The 18,616-nt window shown below is 38.6% G+C and overlaps 2 protein-coding genes across 11 annotated transcripts in view; one reads left to right on the top strand and one right to left on the bottom strand.

The window, feature by feature from the left end:
• LOC143035254 (uncharacterized) overlaps positions 1-3,980 on the top strand; it is a 43,200-nt gene extending 39,220 nt beyond the window's left edge. The window contains exon 13 of the mRNA XM_076202072.1: positions 3,227-3,980. Within this exon, the coding sequence (XP_076058187.1) occupies positions 3,227-3,760 (534 nt within the window). The 3' untranslated portion in view covers positions 3,761-3,980. The remainder of the gene's footprint in view (positions 1-3,226) is intronic.
• Positions 3,981-7,428: 3,448 nt separating this feature from the next.
• The window catches only part of LOC143035253 (echinoderm microtubule-associated protein-like 2), a 223,588-nt gene continuing 212,400 nt past the window's right edge, over positions 7,429-18,616 (bottom strand). For 7 of the 10 annotated variants that reach the window (XM_076202069.1, XM_076202062.1, XM_076202064.1 and 4 more), the window contains 8 exons: positions 15,994-16,119; positions 14,086-14,217; positions 13,208-13,345; positions 12,912-13,028; positions 11,907-11,948; positions 10,301-10,388; positions 9,203-9,429; positions 7,429-9,020 (listed from right to left, as the gene is read on the bottom strand). In XM_076202069.1, the coding sequence (XP_076058184.1) occupies positions 8,883-9,020; positions 9,203-9,429; positions 10,301-10,388; positions 11,907-11,948; positions 12,912-13,028; positions 13,208-13,345; positions 14,086-14,217; positions 15,994-16,119 (1,008 nt within the window). In that variant the 3' untranslated portion in view covers positions 7,429-8,882. The remainder of the gene's footprint in view (positions 9,021-9,202; positions 9,430-10,300; positions 10,389-11,906; positions 11,949-12,911; positions 13,029-13,207; positions 13,346-14,085; positions 14,218-15,993; positions 16,120-18,616) is intronic. The other 3 variants (XM_076202063.1, XM_076202068.1, XM_076202071.1) reach the window with 1 other exon arrangement.

Genomic DNA, 18,616 nt, shown 5'->3' with positions numbered 1-18,616 from the left:
CTCCCAGGTCTTTTTTCAGATCCCTCTTTCTTTACTTCTTTTTCACCAATTTTATATCTTCCAGATATCCTTTTTTTTTTTTTTTTACTTTTTCTTAACTCCATTATGCTATATTTTTTAGTGTTGAATTCCACTTCCCACCGCTGACTCCATTCCCAGACCCTGTTTAGAACTCTCATTGATGATTCGCGGTCTGTTTCAGTACTCGCTTTCTTTAACAGTTTTGCATCATCTGCAAAGAAGCTCATATAACATTCCACTCCTTCATCCATATCATTCACATAAATGGCAAACATTATTGGAGCCAGCACTGATTCTTGTGGGACTCCACTAATTACTTCTTCCCAAGTAGAAGTCTTCTCTCTGAGCCCTACCCTCATTTTTCTTCCATTTTACTTGTGTGTCTGTATTTATCTAATTGTAGTATACAGGAAATATAGAGAGTTGAGGGTATAAGGCCAGGTTGAAAACTATAAAGCATTCAAACCCCTTTTCATTCTTTTGTTGTTTTAAGATCTCTTAGACCAGGGGTGGGCAACCCATGGCACACATGCAAAACCTGGTACACTAAAGACTTAATCAGGCACATGAAACCCAGAGCTCATCTTATAGAAAAAAAAAAATCATACATACATATATATACCAAGGCTTTTTCCCCCTTCCAAGGGAGGTAGCCAAAAAGGGAAAGGCATAAAAACACTCCCACCCATTTCATCCCTAAATACACTCCACACCCCTCCCACCCTCCCTCTCATCTGAGCACCTCCTGGATGACGGGTCATCCCTGCACCCTGCCCACCGCCCTGCGTCAGAAGCAGTGTCGCAAGACACAGCACATCCACAGCAAGGCCGCTTCATTTAATCGGCGACCCCCCTCTCCGTCCCCCCTTGCATATAAGGAGAGGACGGGGAGAAATCCCTTCGGGCTGCGTCAAAATTTACTCACACATACTACCCCCCCCCCACCCCCACCCCCCGCCCATTCCTCCTCATGCAATCACATCATCCATATACAACCATTCTCCACTCACCTCTGTCTTCCGTCCTCTCCCTTCCTTCCTCAACAGACATTCCCCTCTTCCCCAAAGCCCCCTTCACCCCATCCATCCACCTCATCCTAGGACGTCCCCTCATGTTCACTCCCTCCACATCTGCCTTCCATACCTCTTTTACTAGTCTTTCTTCACTCATTCTTTCCATGTGTCCAAACCATCCTAATATTCTTTTATCAACCCTATCTCCCAAATCCTTTTTCACCCCTGTTCTCCTCCTCACCTCCTCATTTCTCACTCTATCCAGCCTAGTAACCCCCACCATACTTCTCAGACACCTCATCTCAAACACATTCAAACTCCTTCTCTCTTCTTCTCTTATGTTCCACGTTTCTGCCCCATACAGTGCTGTTGGCACAATCACTCCTTCATACAGTCTCCTCTTCGCATCCATTCCCAAATGTCTATTCCTCATTACACTCTTTAATCCACCAAGGCATTTACTCGTTTCTCTCTACATTCTACCTCCACCTTCACTCCACCTTTTCCTGCTACACTTGCACCCAAGTATCTAAAACTATCCACTTCTTCCAGTCGCTCTCCCTTAATGTTCACTTCCAGTCTACTGCCACTTTCACCCCTTGTACATCTCATCACCTTACTTTTACCCACATTTATCTTTAGCTTTCTTCTATCACATACTCTCCCAAACTCTGCCACCAGCTTCCTCAATCCCTCCTCTGACCCTGCCACAAGCGCAGTGTCGTCCGCAAACAACAGCTGGCTCACCTCCCACTTTTCTCCATTTTCTTTAACCATCTCCAATCCCTGACCCACTACCCTAGCATTCACCTCTCGCACCACCCCATCCATGTATAAGTTGAACAGCCAGGGCGACATAACGCATCCTTGACGAAGTCCCACCTTTACTTCAAACCACTCACTCTCTCCATTTCTAATCCTGACACAAGCTCTACTACTCTCATAAAAACTCTTGACAGCTCCCAAAAGCTTTCCTCCTATCCCATAAATCTGCATAACCTCCCACAGTGCCTTTCTGTCTACCCTATCATAAGCCTTTTCCAGATCCATAAAAGCCAAAAAAACATCCTTCCCCTTTCCTATAGCTTTCTCACATATCTGTCTTACCACAAAGATCTGATCTACACAACCTCTACCTGTCCTAAAACCACACTGTTCCTCACCAATTACTCCCTCTGTTCCTCTCCTAATCCTCTCAATTAAGATCCTCCCATAAGCCTTCCCTACTACACTTAACAGGCTAATCCCTCTGAAACTACTACATTCACACTTGTCCCCTTTTCCCTTGTAAAGAGGAACTATACAGGCACTTCTCCAGTCCTCCGGTACTCTACCCTCTCTCCAGCAAACATTAAATAACCTCACCAACCAGTCCACCATCACTGAACCTCCCTTTTTCAGACATTCTGTATGGCATCCATCCAGACCAGGTGCCTTACCTGCTTTCATCATCTTTACAACTGCCTTCACCTCATCCTTCCCTATTTCTCCTCCATTCTCCTCACTCATCACTCTCATTTTCTTTGCATTTCCCACTGCAGCTATCTTTCCTTCCCTATCCTCCTTGACATTTAGCAACTCCCTAAAATATTCTGCCCATCTTCCCCTTACTGCCATCTCTTCCATTATCATCTCTCCATCTGTACCTTTTACCTTTTCTTCCCTACTTGATTCGCCTCCTCTTCCTCTTAATTTCTTTCCAAAACATCTTTTTATTACTTTCAAAATTTTCTGTCATACTCCTACCCCATTTCACATCTGCTCTCCTCTTTGCCTCCTTTACCTTTTGCTTTACTTCTCTTTTCTTTTCTTTGTATGTCTCATATGACTCCCCCGTCCTCTTTTGTAACCAATCTGTGAATGCTCGCTTCTTCTCTTCTACAACCTTCTTTGTTTCCTCATCCCACCATTCACTACCCTTTTTTCTATTTCCCCTGTCCTTCTGATAATCAATAAATCTCCAACTTCTTTTGTCTGACCATTGGTAGCCATATGCTGCACTGTGCGACAGATTAGGGCCTGTATAGGAGATGAAGGGAAGGGGCCCATGTAAACCTATAATCTTACTGTGTAGGCACACAAGAAAATTTTGTATAAAAGATTTAGCGGATGAGGGCACACACTTAAAAACGTTGCCCACCCCTATCCTAGACCTTGTGTATTCTTTCTAGTGTCTTTTCTATCCTTTTTAGAAGCCGATGCCTCAGCTTCAGAACATTACCACGACCACTTCCTCCTCCAGACCCCAAGGCAGCTATCCACATCCTCCTCCGGGGGTTCCTCCGTCTCTCTTCACTACGACCGCTGCCCCAGCACAAGCTCCTCCCCTGGTCAACCCCAGAAGCATAGCCAAGCAGATGCACTACCACCAGCAGCAGCAGCAGCACCAGGAGTATGGTCAGGAGCTGGAGAAGTCTCAGAAACCAAGAGGGCAGACATCGGAGCCTCCGCCTTCATACCCGTACCACGAACTCCAACTCTCACCGAAGAACAAGACAGAGGTACAGGAGGAGGTGGTAGGGAAAGAGGACACAACAGTGGGGGAGGAAGAGGCAATGGGAAAGGAGGAGAGTGAGGAGGGGGAGGAGGAAGGGAGTCCCAAGAAGAAGAGGAGTGGATCATTACCAGCGCTCAAGACCAAACCTAGAGAGCTCCCGCCATTGCAGCTTCGTCCGCTTGATGAGATGTATGACTTTTCAAGCAAGAAATTCAACCCAAGCAGCTGACTATGCTTGAGGAGGGCTCCTTGCTTGCACAAACACATGCAGTACCTGTACTTTTCATAGATTGAAAAGAAAAAAATATCTTGCTGTTTGTTCCTTTTTTTTCCCAGATGGATAGAAGTGCTAGTAAACTACAGCCCATGACAAATTTGATAACTATAGATACAACTTTTGTATAAACTTCTATCACAAACTGACAAATCATGTGACATGTACAAACTAACAGATCATATGATTCACCTTAAAATGACTACACCATAATTTGGTTTCCCATTGATCAAAACATTAAAAAAAGGAAAAAAAAAAGGAAAATGGTAAGATGAATTCATCTCACCAAAATTACATATTTTGGAGAAAAAATTAGATAAATAAAATAAAAAAGAGCAAAAATATATCTACCTATCAAGCAAGGCTACACAAATGTTATTCAGACAATTAGAAAATTAGGTTCTTAGGTTAGTTTGAAGGGAAACTCTGATGGAGAAAATATTTATTTAGAGATGAATGTTGGGCGCCAAATAATGATAGCTCACTTTAAGTGTGAGAAAAGGGGGAGGAGAGACGATGAGGGAAGTGATGATTGTGTGCATCAAGTTGTGCACTAGATTAATCTGCTTTCAGAGGAGGGGTGAGGAGGTGAAAAAGCAAGGAGACAGCAAGCCAGGCTCACAGTATGATGTTCTGAGGCGATCTGAATCTTTGGCATTCATCCTGTCTTTATACACATGGGCAGGTCGTGTCCCATGCTCCTAATTGGCATGAGGTCGAAGTGTGATGTGTGGGAAGTTGGATGCAAAATGTTCTCATGCTGGTAACTCATTAGGCACTGGGGCAGGCATTCCTTGATAAATTCAATGTGCATCCTCATGTGGCTTGCTGAGGTGCATGTTAGTCATATTGGGGCCTGACAAGGCTTGTCTTAGGCTGTTGAGCTGCATATGTGTTTCCTCTAAGAGGCTTTTGTGAGGGTCACATGGCCAGCTGTGGTTCAGAGGTCAAAGGTTGTGGGATGAAAGGAATGATGTGAGGAGGGAAGGAGAAGTGAGGAAAATCTTCCCAACATAGGTGATTTGCCAAAGAAACTAAAATATTTTGAGAAGTAAAATAACATTTTATGACAATTAGACTTGTCTAATGAGATAAGAAAACTCGTGTATATTTTCTAGTACAATAATTTCTGCAAAATATACTTCCTTGTCTATGATCCTTCATGATGATATACTAAATTGATTTTGTCCTGGCTGAGGAAGTGGGCCCCTTCTTGAAAGGAATAGCAAATTGAATAAAATCACCCTCCCCCAGACTAAAATTGTCTTAGTTTCATCAGATCAACTGCCCTTAGAACAAAATCATTAAAGATTGTTTTGGAAGCTGTACCCGAGACTGGTTATTTGGAAGTCCATTGCTTCACGATCAATCATAATTCCTTATTAGTTGATTAAAAATTGTTTTATTTGATTGCCAAACCCATTTTGAGACCTCTCCTTTCTTTAACCCATTTCATACAATGATGCCTACATAGGTGTTCTGAGATGCAAGTGGGTACATGTAACATGATGCTGGCATTGGAGACTTGATTATATCTATTTTGTGGTTGTAGCTGAGTGACCCCCATGTTCTGAACGGGCTTGATCATATTTTCTGTGGTTATTTAATATTCAGAGTGAAAATGAACAACTAATACTGCTATAACTTTATATTTCATAACATGAGTATTGTGATACATCATTAAATCATTGTACATCAGGCAGCTGATGCTGCCTGCAAGAATTTTATTTATATTAAAGAAAGTAAGATGTTTTGTTGATCAAAATGCTCCCTATTCAAACCTTTCCACTCCTAGCTTAGTTATAAAAGTTTAATGTTAAACTGTATTACCCTGGCATGTTTCCTTTCTTAACCATGTAAGTATAAATTCTGTTTTCCAATCTATATATCAATTCAAAGCTAACAACAAAGGCTTGTTTATATTTTGTGCTCTTGATTTGATAGAAATTTATATGCAAAAAAGACTACAGAACAAATGGGCTGTAGAAATACTTATTTACAATGAATCAATCAGGTTGTCAAGAAAAAAGTGAAAAATCATAGGAATACATTTTCCATCAGTCTGAGAAAATCTGGGCTCATTGGCAAGACCTTGAGCCAGAGTTGTCACCATACCATGAGTCTAGCTTTACTCAGACCCAATGGATATACTGTAGTTTTATTTTAGTTGAAGTAAGATTGAGAATGTAGTCTTTCATAAAAATATGCAATGAGCCACATTGAGTAGGCTGAAATACTCCAGAATAACTTTCCACAAGGTTGAAACACGCATGATAGTCACCCTAACATTTGTACTCATTTCTTTCCCCCACTCATATATTCCTTCAAAGTCTACAGAAGAACAAGATGTGAACCCCACCAAGAGAACACCAAATTTCTATCTATATACCAAGGGCTTTTTTCCCATTACCAGAGGGATATAAAACACAAGAAAAATAAAAAACATTCTTGAACATATCCCAACCTTGATATTCACATGTTATAAAAAAAAAATTATAATAATAAAAAATAAATAAATAAATAAATAAATAAAAATTAAATATATATATATATATATATATATAGAATATATATATATTAATTTTTTTCTTTCTTTCACTGTTTAAATTGACCCTAGATGATAGTGAAAATCATTGTGTTCATAAATACTCTTATATTACTTAGTTTTGCTTTTAGATGGTAGTGAAAATCATTGTGTTAATAAACACTCTTACATTACTTAGTTTTGCCTTCAATTATCTGAACACTGGCTTGGAGAAGCACAAAATAATATGTGCACAAAACCTGTGGTATATTACTGTGTCTATTTGTCATGTATTACAAAAATAAACTCACCTCTGTATCTTACAACAATCACAAGGGCACCAATGTATTGCGGAAACAAAGATCCATAACTTACACTTGTATACAAGTGTGTGTGTGTGTATATATATATATACAAATACACACACACACACACACACACCTAACCACATGGATTTTTATTGCAGTTGAACCTTGTAATAAAAAATATATTTCCAGTCCTGTTCTCTCTTAATTGTCCTGTATGATCACACACACAGTCACATCTAGAGCAGTTTCCTTATAGATGGAGGAGTTGTATTCTATTTCTGTGAATGAAGGGTTGTAGTCCTGTGGGGAGTACAGTGTACAGTCTGGGGGTGGTTGTGATCAGAGGGTAGTATCTTGGGATATGTATTTGGGTGTGATTTCTGTGACTAGATTTTAGAGATAGTGTTTTTGTAATTGATTTCGTTACTTTAGGAGTTGAGGATATAGGCAGATTTTCTTACATGGAGAATGGGAGTTAGGGGTGGGAAATATGATGGGAGTTTTACTGGTCCCTTTTTTTCATGTTGCGGAGATTGTGGTTTGAGAGGCGATTGTTGAAATATTAGTTTGCCATAAGTTTCAGCATGCTTGGTGCATTACTTGCTGAGCTTGCACTCTTTGCCTTTGTGAAGAGTACTGAGTTTTCAAGACTGGGTATGTTTCAAACAAGAAGACCATTTTCTTTCCTCCTTTTTTGCTCCAACTTTTAGTAACATCCAATACAAGAGTTTATTTCCTGGATTTCAGGTTCACGGTGGAATACCAAAATGTGATGTAAATGATAACCATAATTATCAATAATTCAATAATTTAATTCAAAAGACAATGACAGTATCAATAATATCATAGGTAAAGATTCTAACTGGAATAATTTCTGACATTAATAATGTTTTTATTAATGATGATGAGCGAGTTGAAGTCATCATGAATATTGAAGTGACTAATCATGACTTTTATGAACCTATGCTTTTTAAGTACTATAAAGATGAATAAGTAAAAGAATATTTGTAAAAACATCACTTCCAAAGTTGTGATGAAAGTTGAAAATACGATCAATTTCAAAACTATGTGAATATGATTAGTGTCTTTATATTAGTTACAACCAGTATCCTCAATCATCATATATTAGCATAAGCAAAAAAAAAATCACCTAATATATCGTCCTATTCACAGAAAAACTAGATTGTCGTTCACAAATGTAATTCATCTACAAAAAATAACTATCTATAGATTCCTTATAAATGTAGATATTTTACAACATATAGCTTACACATTCCTTATGATCTGTCATAAGTGATTTGAAACGAAACAACCATCCTGACACACACAATGCTTGATTGCAGTTGCCCACATCAAAAGTTATCAAGTATAGAATTTTTTATGGTCATCAAGAAAATATAGTGCACAAATATTCTGGAAGAGGATACAATGTTAGGTCACCTACACAATTCAAGGACGGGAGGAAGATAACTTCAATCCAACATGAACAATATACAACATGGAAGATGAAAAACTCATTTATATCACTCTCAAACATCATATACATAAAAACTAAACATGTATATCATCTCTTTTTAACAATAGGGGTGTTCCATGCTATACATCTATCACTCAGCAACAAACTGGTCAACATCAGCTCTTTGGGCCACGGAAGGCAATGCAACATAGCTTTCATTCCCCACCCCCACCCCGAGTACAAAGCCAGTTGCTCATAATATACAAGGAAGAAGGCAATACCTATCTCAGTTTCACTGCACTCCTCACCCAAACTTGATCAAGGAAACAAAATATTTTCCTAAGACATAGAAGTCCATTACAGTCTTACAGAGTCGTAACATTTCATAGTCCTGAGAATGGAACAGAGATGTGGACTAACATTCCACATCTTCTGGGCAAATCGCAGGAGTCACAAGTTAGGTCATAATAACCACATACTACCCAAGTTAGTGCCAAAATAATTTTACCACCAAATTCTTGTTTCAAGTTCTTTTGTAATACCTAATTTGAATAATGACATATAGTACATCAGGTACTACTCAGTTCTTTTGTAATACCTAATTTGAATAATGACATATAGTACATCAAGTACTATTCAGTGCACTTGTCTTTCTTAACCCACCAAAAGGAAGTCAGTGTTGTATACATGTACACATGTATACTTTGATATATTTTGTGCCCTTCTTACTGTACCTTTAACCTAGCCATTTTTCAGTCTGGTGCATTTCTTGGTCAACATATGAATATTTTAGCGTGTGCTGGTTGATACATGCCACTGCATTACAGCAGTATCTCTTCCTCCAGTGGAGATTAGCCTGGAGTCATCATGAAGGAACCCTAAAGCTGTCACATGGCTGCTGTGACCACCATAGCTATGATGTCCAGCCTAAAACAAAACAGAGGAACAAATAATGTATAAAATTCGACAACATAAAGAATAAAGGCTGTAAACTTTTCTTTGATTTCTATGGGCACCCTCTCTCCCTGCCTCATCCACTTGACAAACATATAGACAAGAATACATTAAATAAAATAAACATTAAATACAATTGACTGATTTAAACTCACCTTCTGTTGCGATGCTGGTGATGCAAAGATCTTCACTTTGCCAAAATCGTCCCCTGTAGCTAGGACTGCCGAGTGGTTTGCACCTGTGCAGGTATTGATATCAGTTCCATCAGCACCCTCTGGCCAGATCCCCAGGGTGTGGAAAGACAGGGTGCACGTTTGTGTCGCCCATTCTGTGTCTCTCATTTGTGAGGTCTGCACAATTTGGCGGCATAGCCCAGCATTCCCTACAAAATTAAATATTTGTAAAGAAAACCTTTGATAAAATGAAAAATGTAGAGATACAATTATTCTTTCCTCATGAATTCTGCCATTAACCCCTTCCATACGGGGCCGCACACGTAGGCGTCATGGGGAGCGAGTGTATTCGCGAGGCTGCCATATCGGCGTCTTGATTATATTTATTGTAGTCGCCCCTCCATAATGACATTCTTTCTAATTCTTTTGTAATCGCATTTTCTATGGTTACCAAAATTCACGGGTGAAGAGAGAACGATCGATATAAGCGGTGACTATATTTTATGATGCGATTATTATTACGACACGTCGTACGGCTGGCATTGGCTGCTGCCACCGAGATCTAAGTCCATGACGCCTACGTGTGCGGCACCGTATGGAAGGGGTTAATACTTCAACTCCTGTAATTACATGGTTTGCAAATGGATTCAGTTATGGTTTATGAAAATCTATTCTATCTTGTTTGGAAACAAATTCTAGGTTGACTGGGTCTCAAATGAGGCCTCCTTCAGTCTAGGATCTAGCCTATAGTTACACAAAATTATCTGTTATTATGGCAACATCTGAAATGTATTTATGGAATAAAAGCAAAAGAAGGATTTGTTATGTTGTTCTTACAAATTTTAATTTTGGTCATGCATTTATTTTCATAAGCCATCTACATATAAAAATAGATTGGAACAATATAAAGATACAGGCCCACTTTTTTTTTTCCCTCTTTCTTTTCATGAAAATCGTGCAACTGCAAATGACTAGAAACACGTCATTCTTGTGATTAAACGAGATAATGCCTAGTTACTTCACACTAACAGAAAGAGCTCATAGGTTAAGAAAAAAGTTAATTAAAAAGGAAAAACTTACAGTAAAGAAGTTCATAATCGCCGGAGTTTGAGCGAAGGGACTGACTATCTGAAGACCAATCGAGGTGAGTGACGAAACTTGAATGGCCCTGTAAATCATAATACTTAAGTAAATCTACCTCAAAAGACCTGTGAACACTTTGTAAAATGTGAAACTAAACCAGTAGAAACAGGTCATTAGGAGAAAGAAGAATAAAGACGAAGGCAAGAAAAAAAAGGGGGCTATATTTTTTATGACCTAAACAAATATGCTAGACAGCAAACGTCACAAGATATATATATATAAAAAAAAAAAAAAATCAGTGTAATATATATACTCATGATAACTGCAGCATGAGATGACTGAAATGTATAAATATGAACAAACAAGGAGTGTTTTGATTGTTTTGTAGTTCTCTTGGATGGGTGTCCTTTTTTATTTTCTTTGTTATGCTACCCCACTTTGATGGGTTATGGTAGTTATGTATAAAAGAAAATACATCTATACTGTGGGGTTATGGTAGTTATGTATATAAGAAAATACATCTATACTGTGTAAAAATGCAAAGTATGGAGAAAAAAATCTGTACAACCAATCTCTATTGTATGTCTTATAGTAAAGTACATATTTCAAGCAGAAAGATTTACATACATACATATACCAAGGCTTTTTCCCCCTTTCAAGGGAGGTAGCCAAAAAGGGAAAGGCATAAAATCATTTCCAGCCATTCCATCCCTGAATACACTCCACACCCCTCCACCCTCCCTTTCATCTTAGCCCCTCCTGGATGACGGGTCATCCCTGCACCTTGTCCACTGCCCTGGGTCAGAAGCAGTGTCACAAGACACAGCACATCCACAGCAAGGCCACTTCATTAAATCGACGACCCATCTTCTCCGTCCCCCCATGCATAAAAGGAGAAGATTTAGGAGGGAAAAACTCCTGGTAAGGTATGTCTGTACAAAAAGCAGACTTTTTTTTACAGTATAGATAATAACAGGAGGTGCTAAGATAAGAGGAAGGGTGGAGGGGAGTGAAGTGTATTTAGGAATGGAATGGGTGGGAATGATTTTATGCCTTTTTCTTTCTTTTTGGCTACCTCCCTGGTAAGGGGGAAAAAAGCCTTGGTATATGTCTGTATATATAACACAATCAAAGTGACTGTAGGAGTAAATAGTTGTGATGATATGTTTTAATGTCACAAACTCCCCCTATTGGAAGGCTAGGACAGTGACCCTCACAGAGGGCTTTGTAGCGTGGAATTTAATAAATCATGCCCTTGGTTCAACTCTGCCGGTGGCAGGATTTGAACTGCCATTCCCTCGACTTTTGCCACAAGTAACGACGCCCTAATCTGCTTAGCCAGCGAGCTTCCTATATAGTTGTTAGTCATATAAACCATAAGCCAACAACAAAAGCTGCGCACATGTTAACCCTTTTCCTGCAGGAGGTTTTTGTATTGGCTGCACAAAATAACCTCACAGCAGTTAAAATAGAATTATCACAAAATGTGTCATACTTACGCTCCATTCACAAGAACCTTTTCTAGCTGCAAAAGGTTAAAAAGAACAGGACTGAAACTTTGTCTGAATGATCACATTACAATCTTCCTTATTTCTTTACTTACCCTGGAAGTGGAGTTATTGTATCTTCCTTTCCTGACTTTCGCCTGGCAGCATGAAATGGCATGTTTGTGTTTGAAGCATTGCTCATCTATGCATATATGATGTCTGATGTTTTAAATCTATGTGGCTCTGAAGCACATAGATGTACTGAATTCTTTTATACCTGTCAACACTGTGACACACCTGTACTGTATGTGTGCACATTACCAGGTATACCTTAGGGTTTAGGTTTAATAAGACATCCATCTAAGTATTCCCTGTACATCATCAAAAACCAACTAAAATGGATTGAAGTCACAAGGCTAGGAACCTTGTCTCCTGAAAATTAAATACTAAACAGAGGCATAGGAGAGGAAAGCTAAATTTGATAAGTACAAGGGATAAAGTGACTGTTTTGAGGTGCATAGTAAATATATGGTAGGCCATTCAATTATACAATATGGTGCCTGCTGGCAACTTAAGCACCCTTCCTTGCTTGTCCCAGAGGTTTACATCTTGTATGTGCCAGTACACACTATCTTCTTACCCTAAACACAATGCTTCAGTGTTAAAAATATATCTGTGCACCATTAAAGACAAAAGGTAAACAGCTTTCATTTCTCCTATGCAGAGTTTCTACAGCATGAAGCAATAAAAATTATGTATGAAGCAACAATTGTGCTGATTTATATATAGAAGGAAAGCCCGGGTGATTAACGTTAGAGATTTAAGTCAGGGAGGCAGTGGATACTTGAAGACTGAGGGTTGTTTGTGGAGTTATAATATATGAAAGAGTAGGCATATAGTTTGAAGAAAATATAAACAAAAAGTGCTTCAACTGCATGTGCTTTTCTTTAAACACAAAGAATCCAAGACGTGTATCTGTGCTCAAATCTAAAATGTGCTTCATCATAAACATGGTTTTGCTTACTTCAGAATGGAGAATTACCATGTATGCACACTCTTGTCTAAACTCAGTCTTAATGTTTATATTATCCGTTCATGCACACAAATATCTACCACCTTACCTGACACCTGCCAACACGTGAAAACTTGCGGCAGTCTTCCGACACCTGATAGATCGAGATGCTGTTGTCCCGAGACCCAACAGCCAAGTTGGCACCATTGGGTGAGAATCTCAAAACCTGGAGACATGTGGAAATTAACACATCAACAACATGCCCTCGAGCTGACTTGACTATAAGCAAAATGAAGTCAAAATTTTGAACACAATTTTTTCCCTTTAAACCTTTAATGGGACAAAAAAAGAAAAAAAAAATCAAGCTATGAAACTACAAATACTAGTGTGTATATAATACTTCACCTGGATGGGTTCACTGCCATCGGTATACTGAGCATACACTTCCCTGGTCTCAGCATCCATGACCAGCCACTTGCCACTCGTTGTTCCTATGACCAGCATGTCTCCATCGTTAGAGAATGCAGCTGATTGGGCGTGCTCCTACATACAAGGGTAGGCCAAGCAAAAAACAATCAGAAAAACCTGTATTTACCTAGTTGTATTTTGCGGGAGTTAGGTGATTTGAGATAAAGTGAAGGGAAAAGGGATCCTCTTTCTGAATTTTTCTTCCATGAATCACAGATTTCATTTACTATGACTTACAAGTTTTACTGAACATAAGAAATTCCTCTTATACTGACCTAACATAAACACATCAATAGCATCAGTTGTATTTGAGCCGTTTCCCATAATTATGTATGCAATTTTCCTGGTACTTTGCAACTTGTTTTCCTTGCATATCTTCCATGAAGCAATATGGTCTCCCCACCAGCCAATAATTATAACATCTAGTTTAAGCGTCCAAATCTCTAAATAAAGATCCTTTTTTTTTTTTTTTTTTTTTTTAATTATATATAACCTTCACTACTTCTTCCAATGGGAATGTTTGACTTGGCTATCTTCCTTATAAGGGGGAGAAGCACTTAATTTAATTAAAAGTCAGACTTCTTCCACCCTATCATGTTCTCTTCTGTACTGCTCCATGATCTCTAGTTTATTGCATCCTTTTGCTGGATAGAGAACCTAACCTCACCAAGAACTTATTGATCTTATCCTCGTTTGATTTTCATCCCCCATCACAGGAACATGAATAAAAAAATTAAAATCTTAAAATTACAAAAGCCTGTTGGTAGATAGTTAAAATCAAACAAGTACATTACTCTTCATACTCTATCACTTACCCCAATATCTTTGCTCCATACAATTGTTCGGGACAGGGTGTCCCATAAGAAACAATTTCTGTCATAGCCTGCTGTTACAAACTGCTGCTGTGTTGGATGTACTGTCAGTCCCCACAGCTCTTCTGTGTGTCCCTTTGGAAAAAAAATTGTGCATTAAAAAGTAAATCTTGTTAGAAGCTAGATGAATGGAGGTTCAAGTTTAGAATAAATTGAAGTTTCTAATTATGATTATATACTGATTCATTTCTAGTAACATATAAAATGCAAGATAAACATCAGAATGGAAGATACTAAAATATATTTCACACAACTACATATTATGCTCAACAAGGTCATTTCTATGTTAAAGGAATGAATCATTATCTAGATACTTTAAATACATCAACATTTCTAATCCTTTTGCACCACTAATTTCATTATAGGCAATTTTGTTCATCTCATGAGTCAACTCCAAACCTTGGTCGGTTTGTTGTTCAACCCTACTAATGAACAAAACAGATCTTAACCCTAGATTGGTGGAGGTGGCGCGCGCTGGCGATTCCCGTGACCACTGTATCCAAAAAGATACACAGAATAAAAAATTAAAATAAAATATATGCGTGTGTTTTTTGTCCATTTAAAGTTACTATAATATAAATATAGGGTTCGTAGAGTCCTGCTAATACAAAATTAACGTAATTCCAAAATAAAAAATGACAACTATGAACAATTGAAAAAAACTTTGACAGAAAATCAAAGGATTGAGATTACGTGTTCCTGAGCCTAATATAAGAGGAACTTGGTAAAAAAAACATTATAACAATGACCTACATATGTCCATTCATCTCATACAAAACCTTTAAAACCTCAATTGTACAAAAAAAACTTCGTCATGACTAAATGAATATGGGTGATTTTGGAAATGAATTTTTATGTGTAATGTGTAAAAATAATGCATGTACTTATTTTTCTTTTATGAAATTGTGTTTCTATGTGAAACATATATTCTTTGTATGAAATTGCACTTACATAGAGACGGAAGTGGAGTGTGAGAGGGGGAGGGGGGGGATTGGTGCGTAGGCCTATGCACTGAGGGAGAGGAGGTAACCGGATGTGGAATTTAGAGGGGGAGGGGAAGACAGGATGTAATGACAGCACTCAAATCCCTATGAGGACCTTCTAAGCAATCAATAAATGTCTCTGGCGACGCAAAAAATATAAATAGGTGATATTGCGAGCACTGTGCCACCTTGGCCCTCTGTCCTAGAACCCTCATTTAGTCACGATGGTTATATTATTACTTTCATTTATTGTCACCGACGTATTATCACAACCATGTTGAAACTCATGAGAGTTTACATGCTGTGCTAACTCATCTTCAGTGTAGTATATAGTACGTTTCATTTTTGGTTTCGACAACCTAAAATGAAATTAAAAAAAACTACATAATGACAATTTCTTCTCTATTATAGAGTTGTGTATACAATTATAGTATTTTTTTCTACCTATACAATACAAAATTTTTGTTTCTAAGCTACCATGTGAAGATATATAATGATTTGACTTTTCCCATCTGACGTCCACAAGCGTAGCATATCCGGTAGGAACTGGACCAATCGGATACACACTACCTTATAGGGGCTATATTATGTATCCAGATGGGGTAAAAACACCCTTAAAAGAAAAAATATAATAATTACTGATAACTCAAACAATAAAAGTTACCACATAGGCATTATTGTGGACAAAAAAAGCCCGCGAAAATTTAAGCGCGAAAAGTGTGTATCCAATTGGCCCCGCTCCACCAATCTAGGGTTAATAATGTTTATCTATGAAATATAACACATCACTAACTCTTAGACATACCTGCCATACAAACATACCTGCCTCCTCGGAGAGACAGTCCAGGGAACAACAACAACAACGTACCTGCATAACAGGTGTGAGAGGCAAGTCGAAAGTTCCTGCAAGGATCGAATTGCGTGTAGTTCCAATAACTAGCTGACTGCCACGTCCTGTGGTGATCATGCGTGGGCTGCCATATTGCTCAGGCACCTGTGGTGTAAAAATATTTGTGAAATGAGCAATATTCAATCTCACTTGCTTCAGCTCATCTTGGTGATATGTACCACATGGTCTTGTGAATATCTGCCACACATCTTAAAAAACACACATTTTGTCCCCATCTGGAGGTGCGAGAGGAAGTGGTACCACTCAGTCTCAGGGCTCCAAGACCCCCTCTATATATATATATATATACACACACACACATATATACCAAAAGGCCTTTTCCTCCTTACAATGAGATGGTCATGTCAAAGCATACACCCACCCTAGACCCATCCATTACCTATTCATACCCCTCACGTTTGCTCTCCTTTTGGCAGAGCTGGGCACCAGTATGTAATCCACTGTTTATTTTTTCTCCATTATCGGGTTAACTTTTAAGTTAACTCTGAAAATCATAAAATTGTTAAATTGCCAATTTCAAATTTTTAGTATACATTCTTATAAGAATACATACATATACCAAAGGCTTTGAACCATCCCCATTCCTCCTCCACTCCTAGTTTTACTCTATCCTTCACTCCCTCCCACTCCTCTCTCATCTTCTTCTTGTACTCCTTCTCCTTTTCTTTCTCATTTAAGCAGTTCACTTTAAGTACCTTCCTACCTTCTGTCCTTTTCCTCTTTCTCCATCTATCCTCCACTCTCAACTTACCTTCCACCAAAAAACGATCTGATACTCCCCCGCTCTCTCCCCTTAGAACATGTACATCCTTAACTCTTCCTACTATACTCCTGGTTACCACTATATATTCCATTAATGCTCTACCTACCCTTCCATCCACCACCCTCTCCCATGTGCGCTTATGCTTGACTTTCTTCCTAAACACTGTATTTGCTATCATCAACTCTCTAGACACATCTCCACCATCAACTCTCCACTTCTATTTTTTCCTAGAATTCCACACTTACCAACCACTCCCTCTATTGGTTCATTTCCTACTCTAGCATTACATCTCCAAATACTACTACATTGACATTTCTCCCTAATGCACTCATTTAAACCTATCCAAAAAGCCTACCTTTCCTCTACACTCTTCTCACTACCAGGCCCATATGCACTTACAAAAACCCACATCTCTCTTCCTAGTTTCACCTTCATCCACATTAACCTTGAAGAAACCTCCTTCCACTCCACTACATGCTTACCTATCTCTTCACTTACTAGTATAGCCACCCCTTCTCTCCCTCGTCCTCTCTTCACTCCTGAGTTCCTCCCACACTCCCAAACTCAAACTCACCCCTCCCTTTCAACTTAGTTTCACTCAATGCCAACACATCCATCTTTCTTCTCACAACCATACTATCTCTTCCCTTTTACTCTCATCTGTACCACATCCATGTACATTAAAAGACCCAAACCTTAGGGTACTGGTTGGAAAACTCCTACCAGACCCTCTTATGCCTTTACTTTTTTTTTAGGAATGCCCCTTTGAGGCTACAGGGAGAAGGATGCCTAATCATACAACTCAACTGGAAATACTTGGTGGCAGTATTCTTTTCCCCCACAACAGGGTTCGGTGAAATGAGAAAATGAATATTCAGAGAAATGGTACAGGACAGTAACAAAAGTGAGGGGACAGTATAATGGAACAGCAGTCGCAGTATAATAAAGTATCATCATTGCTCTATGAATAGAGATTTCCTCTACCACAGACAAAATGACATATGGCTCTGCCATAGGGGCACCCCATATACAGGAGACCCTAAAGTATCAACTGCATGCTACTTAGCAGCTTTTAATCCCACAATAACATGCAGCCAATACCCCAGATGGGAATATGATGATATAATTGTAATACTTTCCAACAAAATATATACTATTTCATAGTGAAAAAAAAAAAATAAATAAATCTGTGATTTGGAAAGTGAATAAACTAAACGAGTATAAAGAGTATATCTGTCGGAACACATGACAAGTTTCCTTTTTGTTGACATAAGCTCACCAACAGCATACATAAAGGGTCTGATGTATGGCATCTGTGATATAAGGGGCAATGGGAGTTTTGCCTGACTGCATGCTTGTTTTATTGCAGCCTGCATTCATACACATACATGCTCCATTTTCTCATTCAAAAACTTCAGAGCAAAAGAAAATAAGAGTCCTTCACTGTCTCTAGCCTTGGGGTCTATCACTCTGCAGTGATTTCATTTTTCTTCCTAAATAATTTTGTTTTCTGTCCAACTGATACAGAGTTTGTACCCCACTGATTTCTTTTTTTACCCAACAAAAACCAGTTTGGTATTTGATTTAAGTTGTTATTCAAGTGACACATATTTAAATAAAAAACAAAGAAATACAATTAGTCTGTCTGATTCCAACCATTATGGTAAGAGTTGGGTATTGGTCACTAATAGCAAACACAATAATTCAAACCAGAAAATGAATGTTTACTGTCATATGGTTATTCATTTATTCACCCCCCCCCCCCAGTAATATCCCAATTTCAGCCATATTTCCATGTTACTAAGCTTTGTAAAACAT

Source organism: Oratosquilla oratoria, chromosome 18 (assembly GCF_046742065.1).
Source record: "Oratosquilla oratoria isolate Oo_2021 chromosome 18, ASM4674206v1, whole genome shotgun sequence".
NCBI classification, from domain to species: Eukaryota; Metazoa; Arthropoda; class Malacostraca; order Stomatopoda; family Squillidae; genus Oratosquilla; species Oratosquilla oratoria.
Note: the sequence above shows the minus strand (reverse complement) of the source record. Positions and strands in the feature narration are given on the sequence as shown.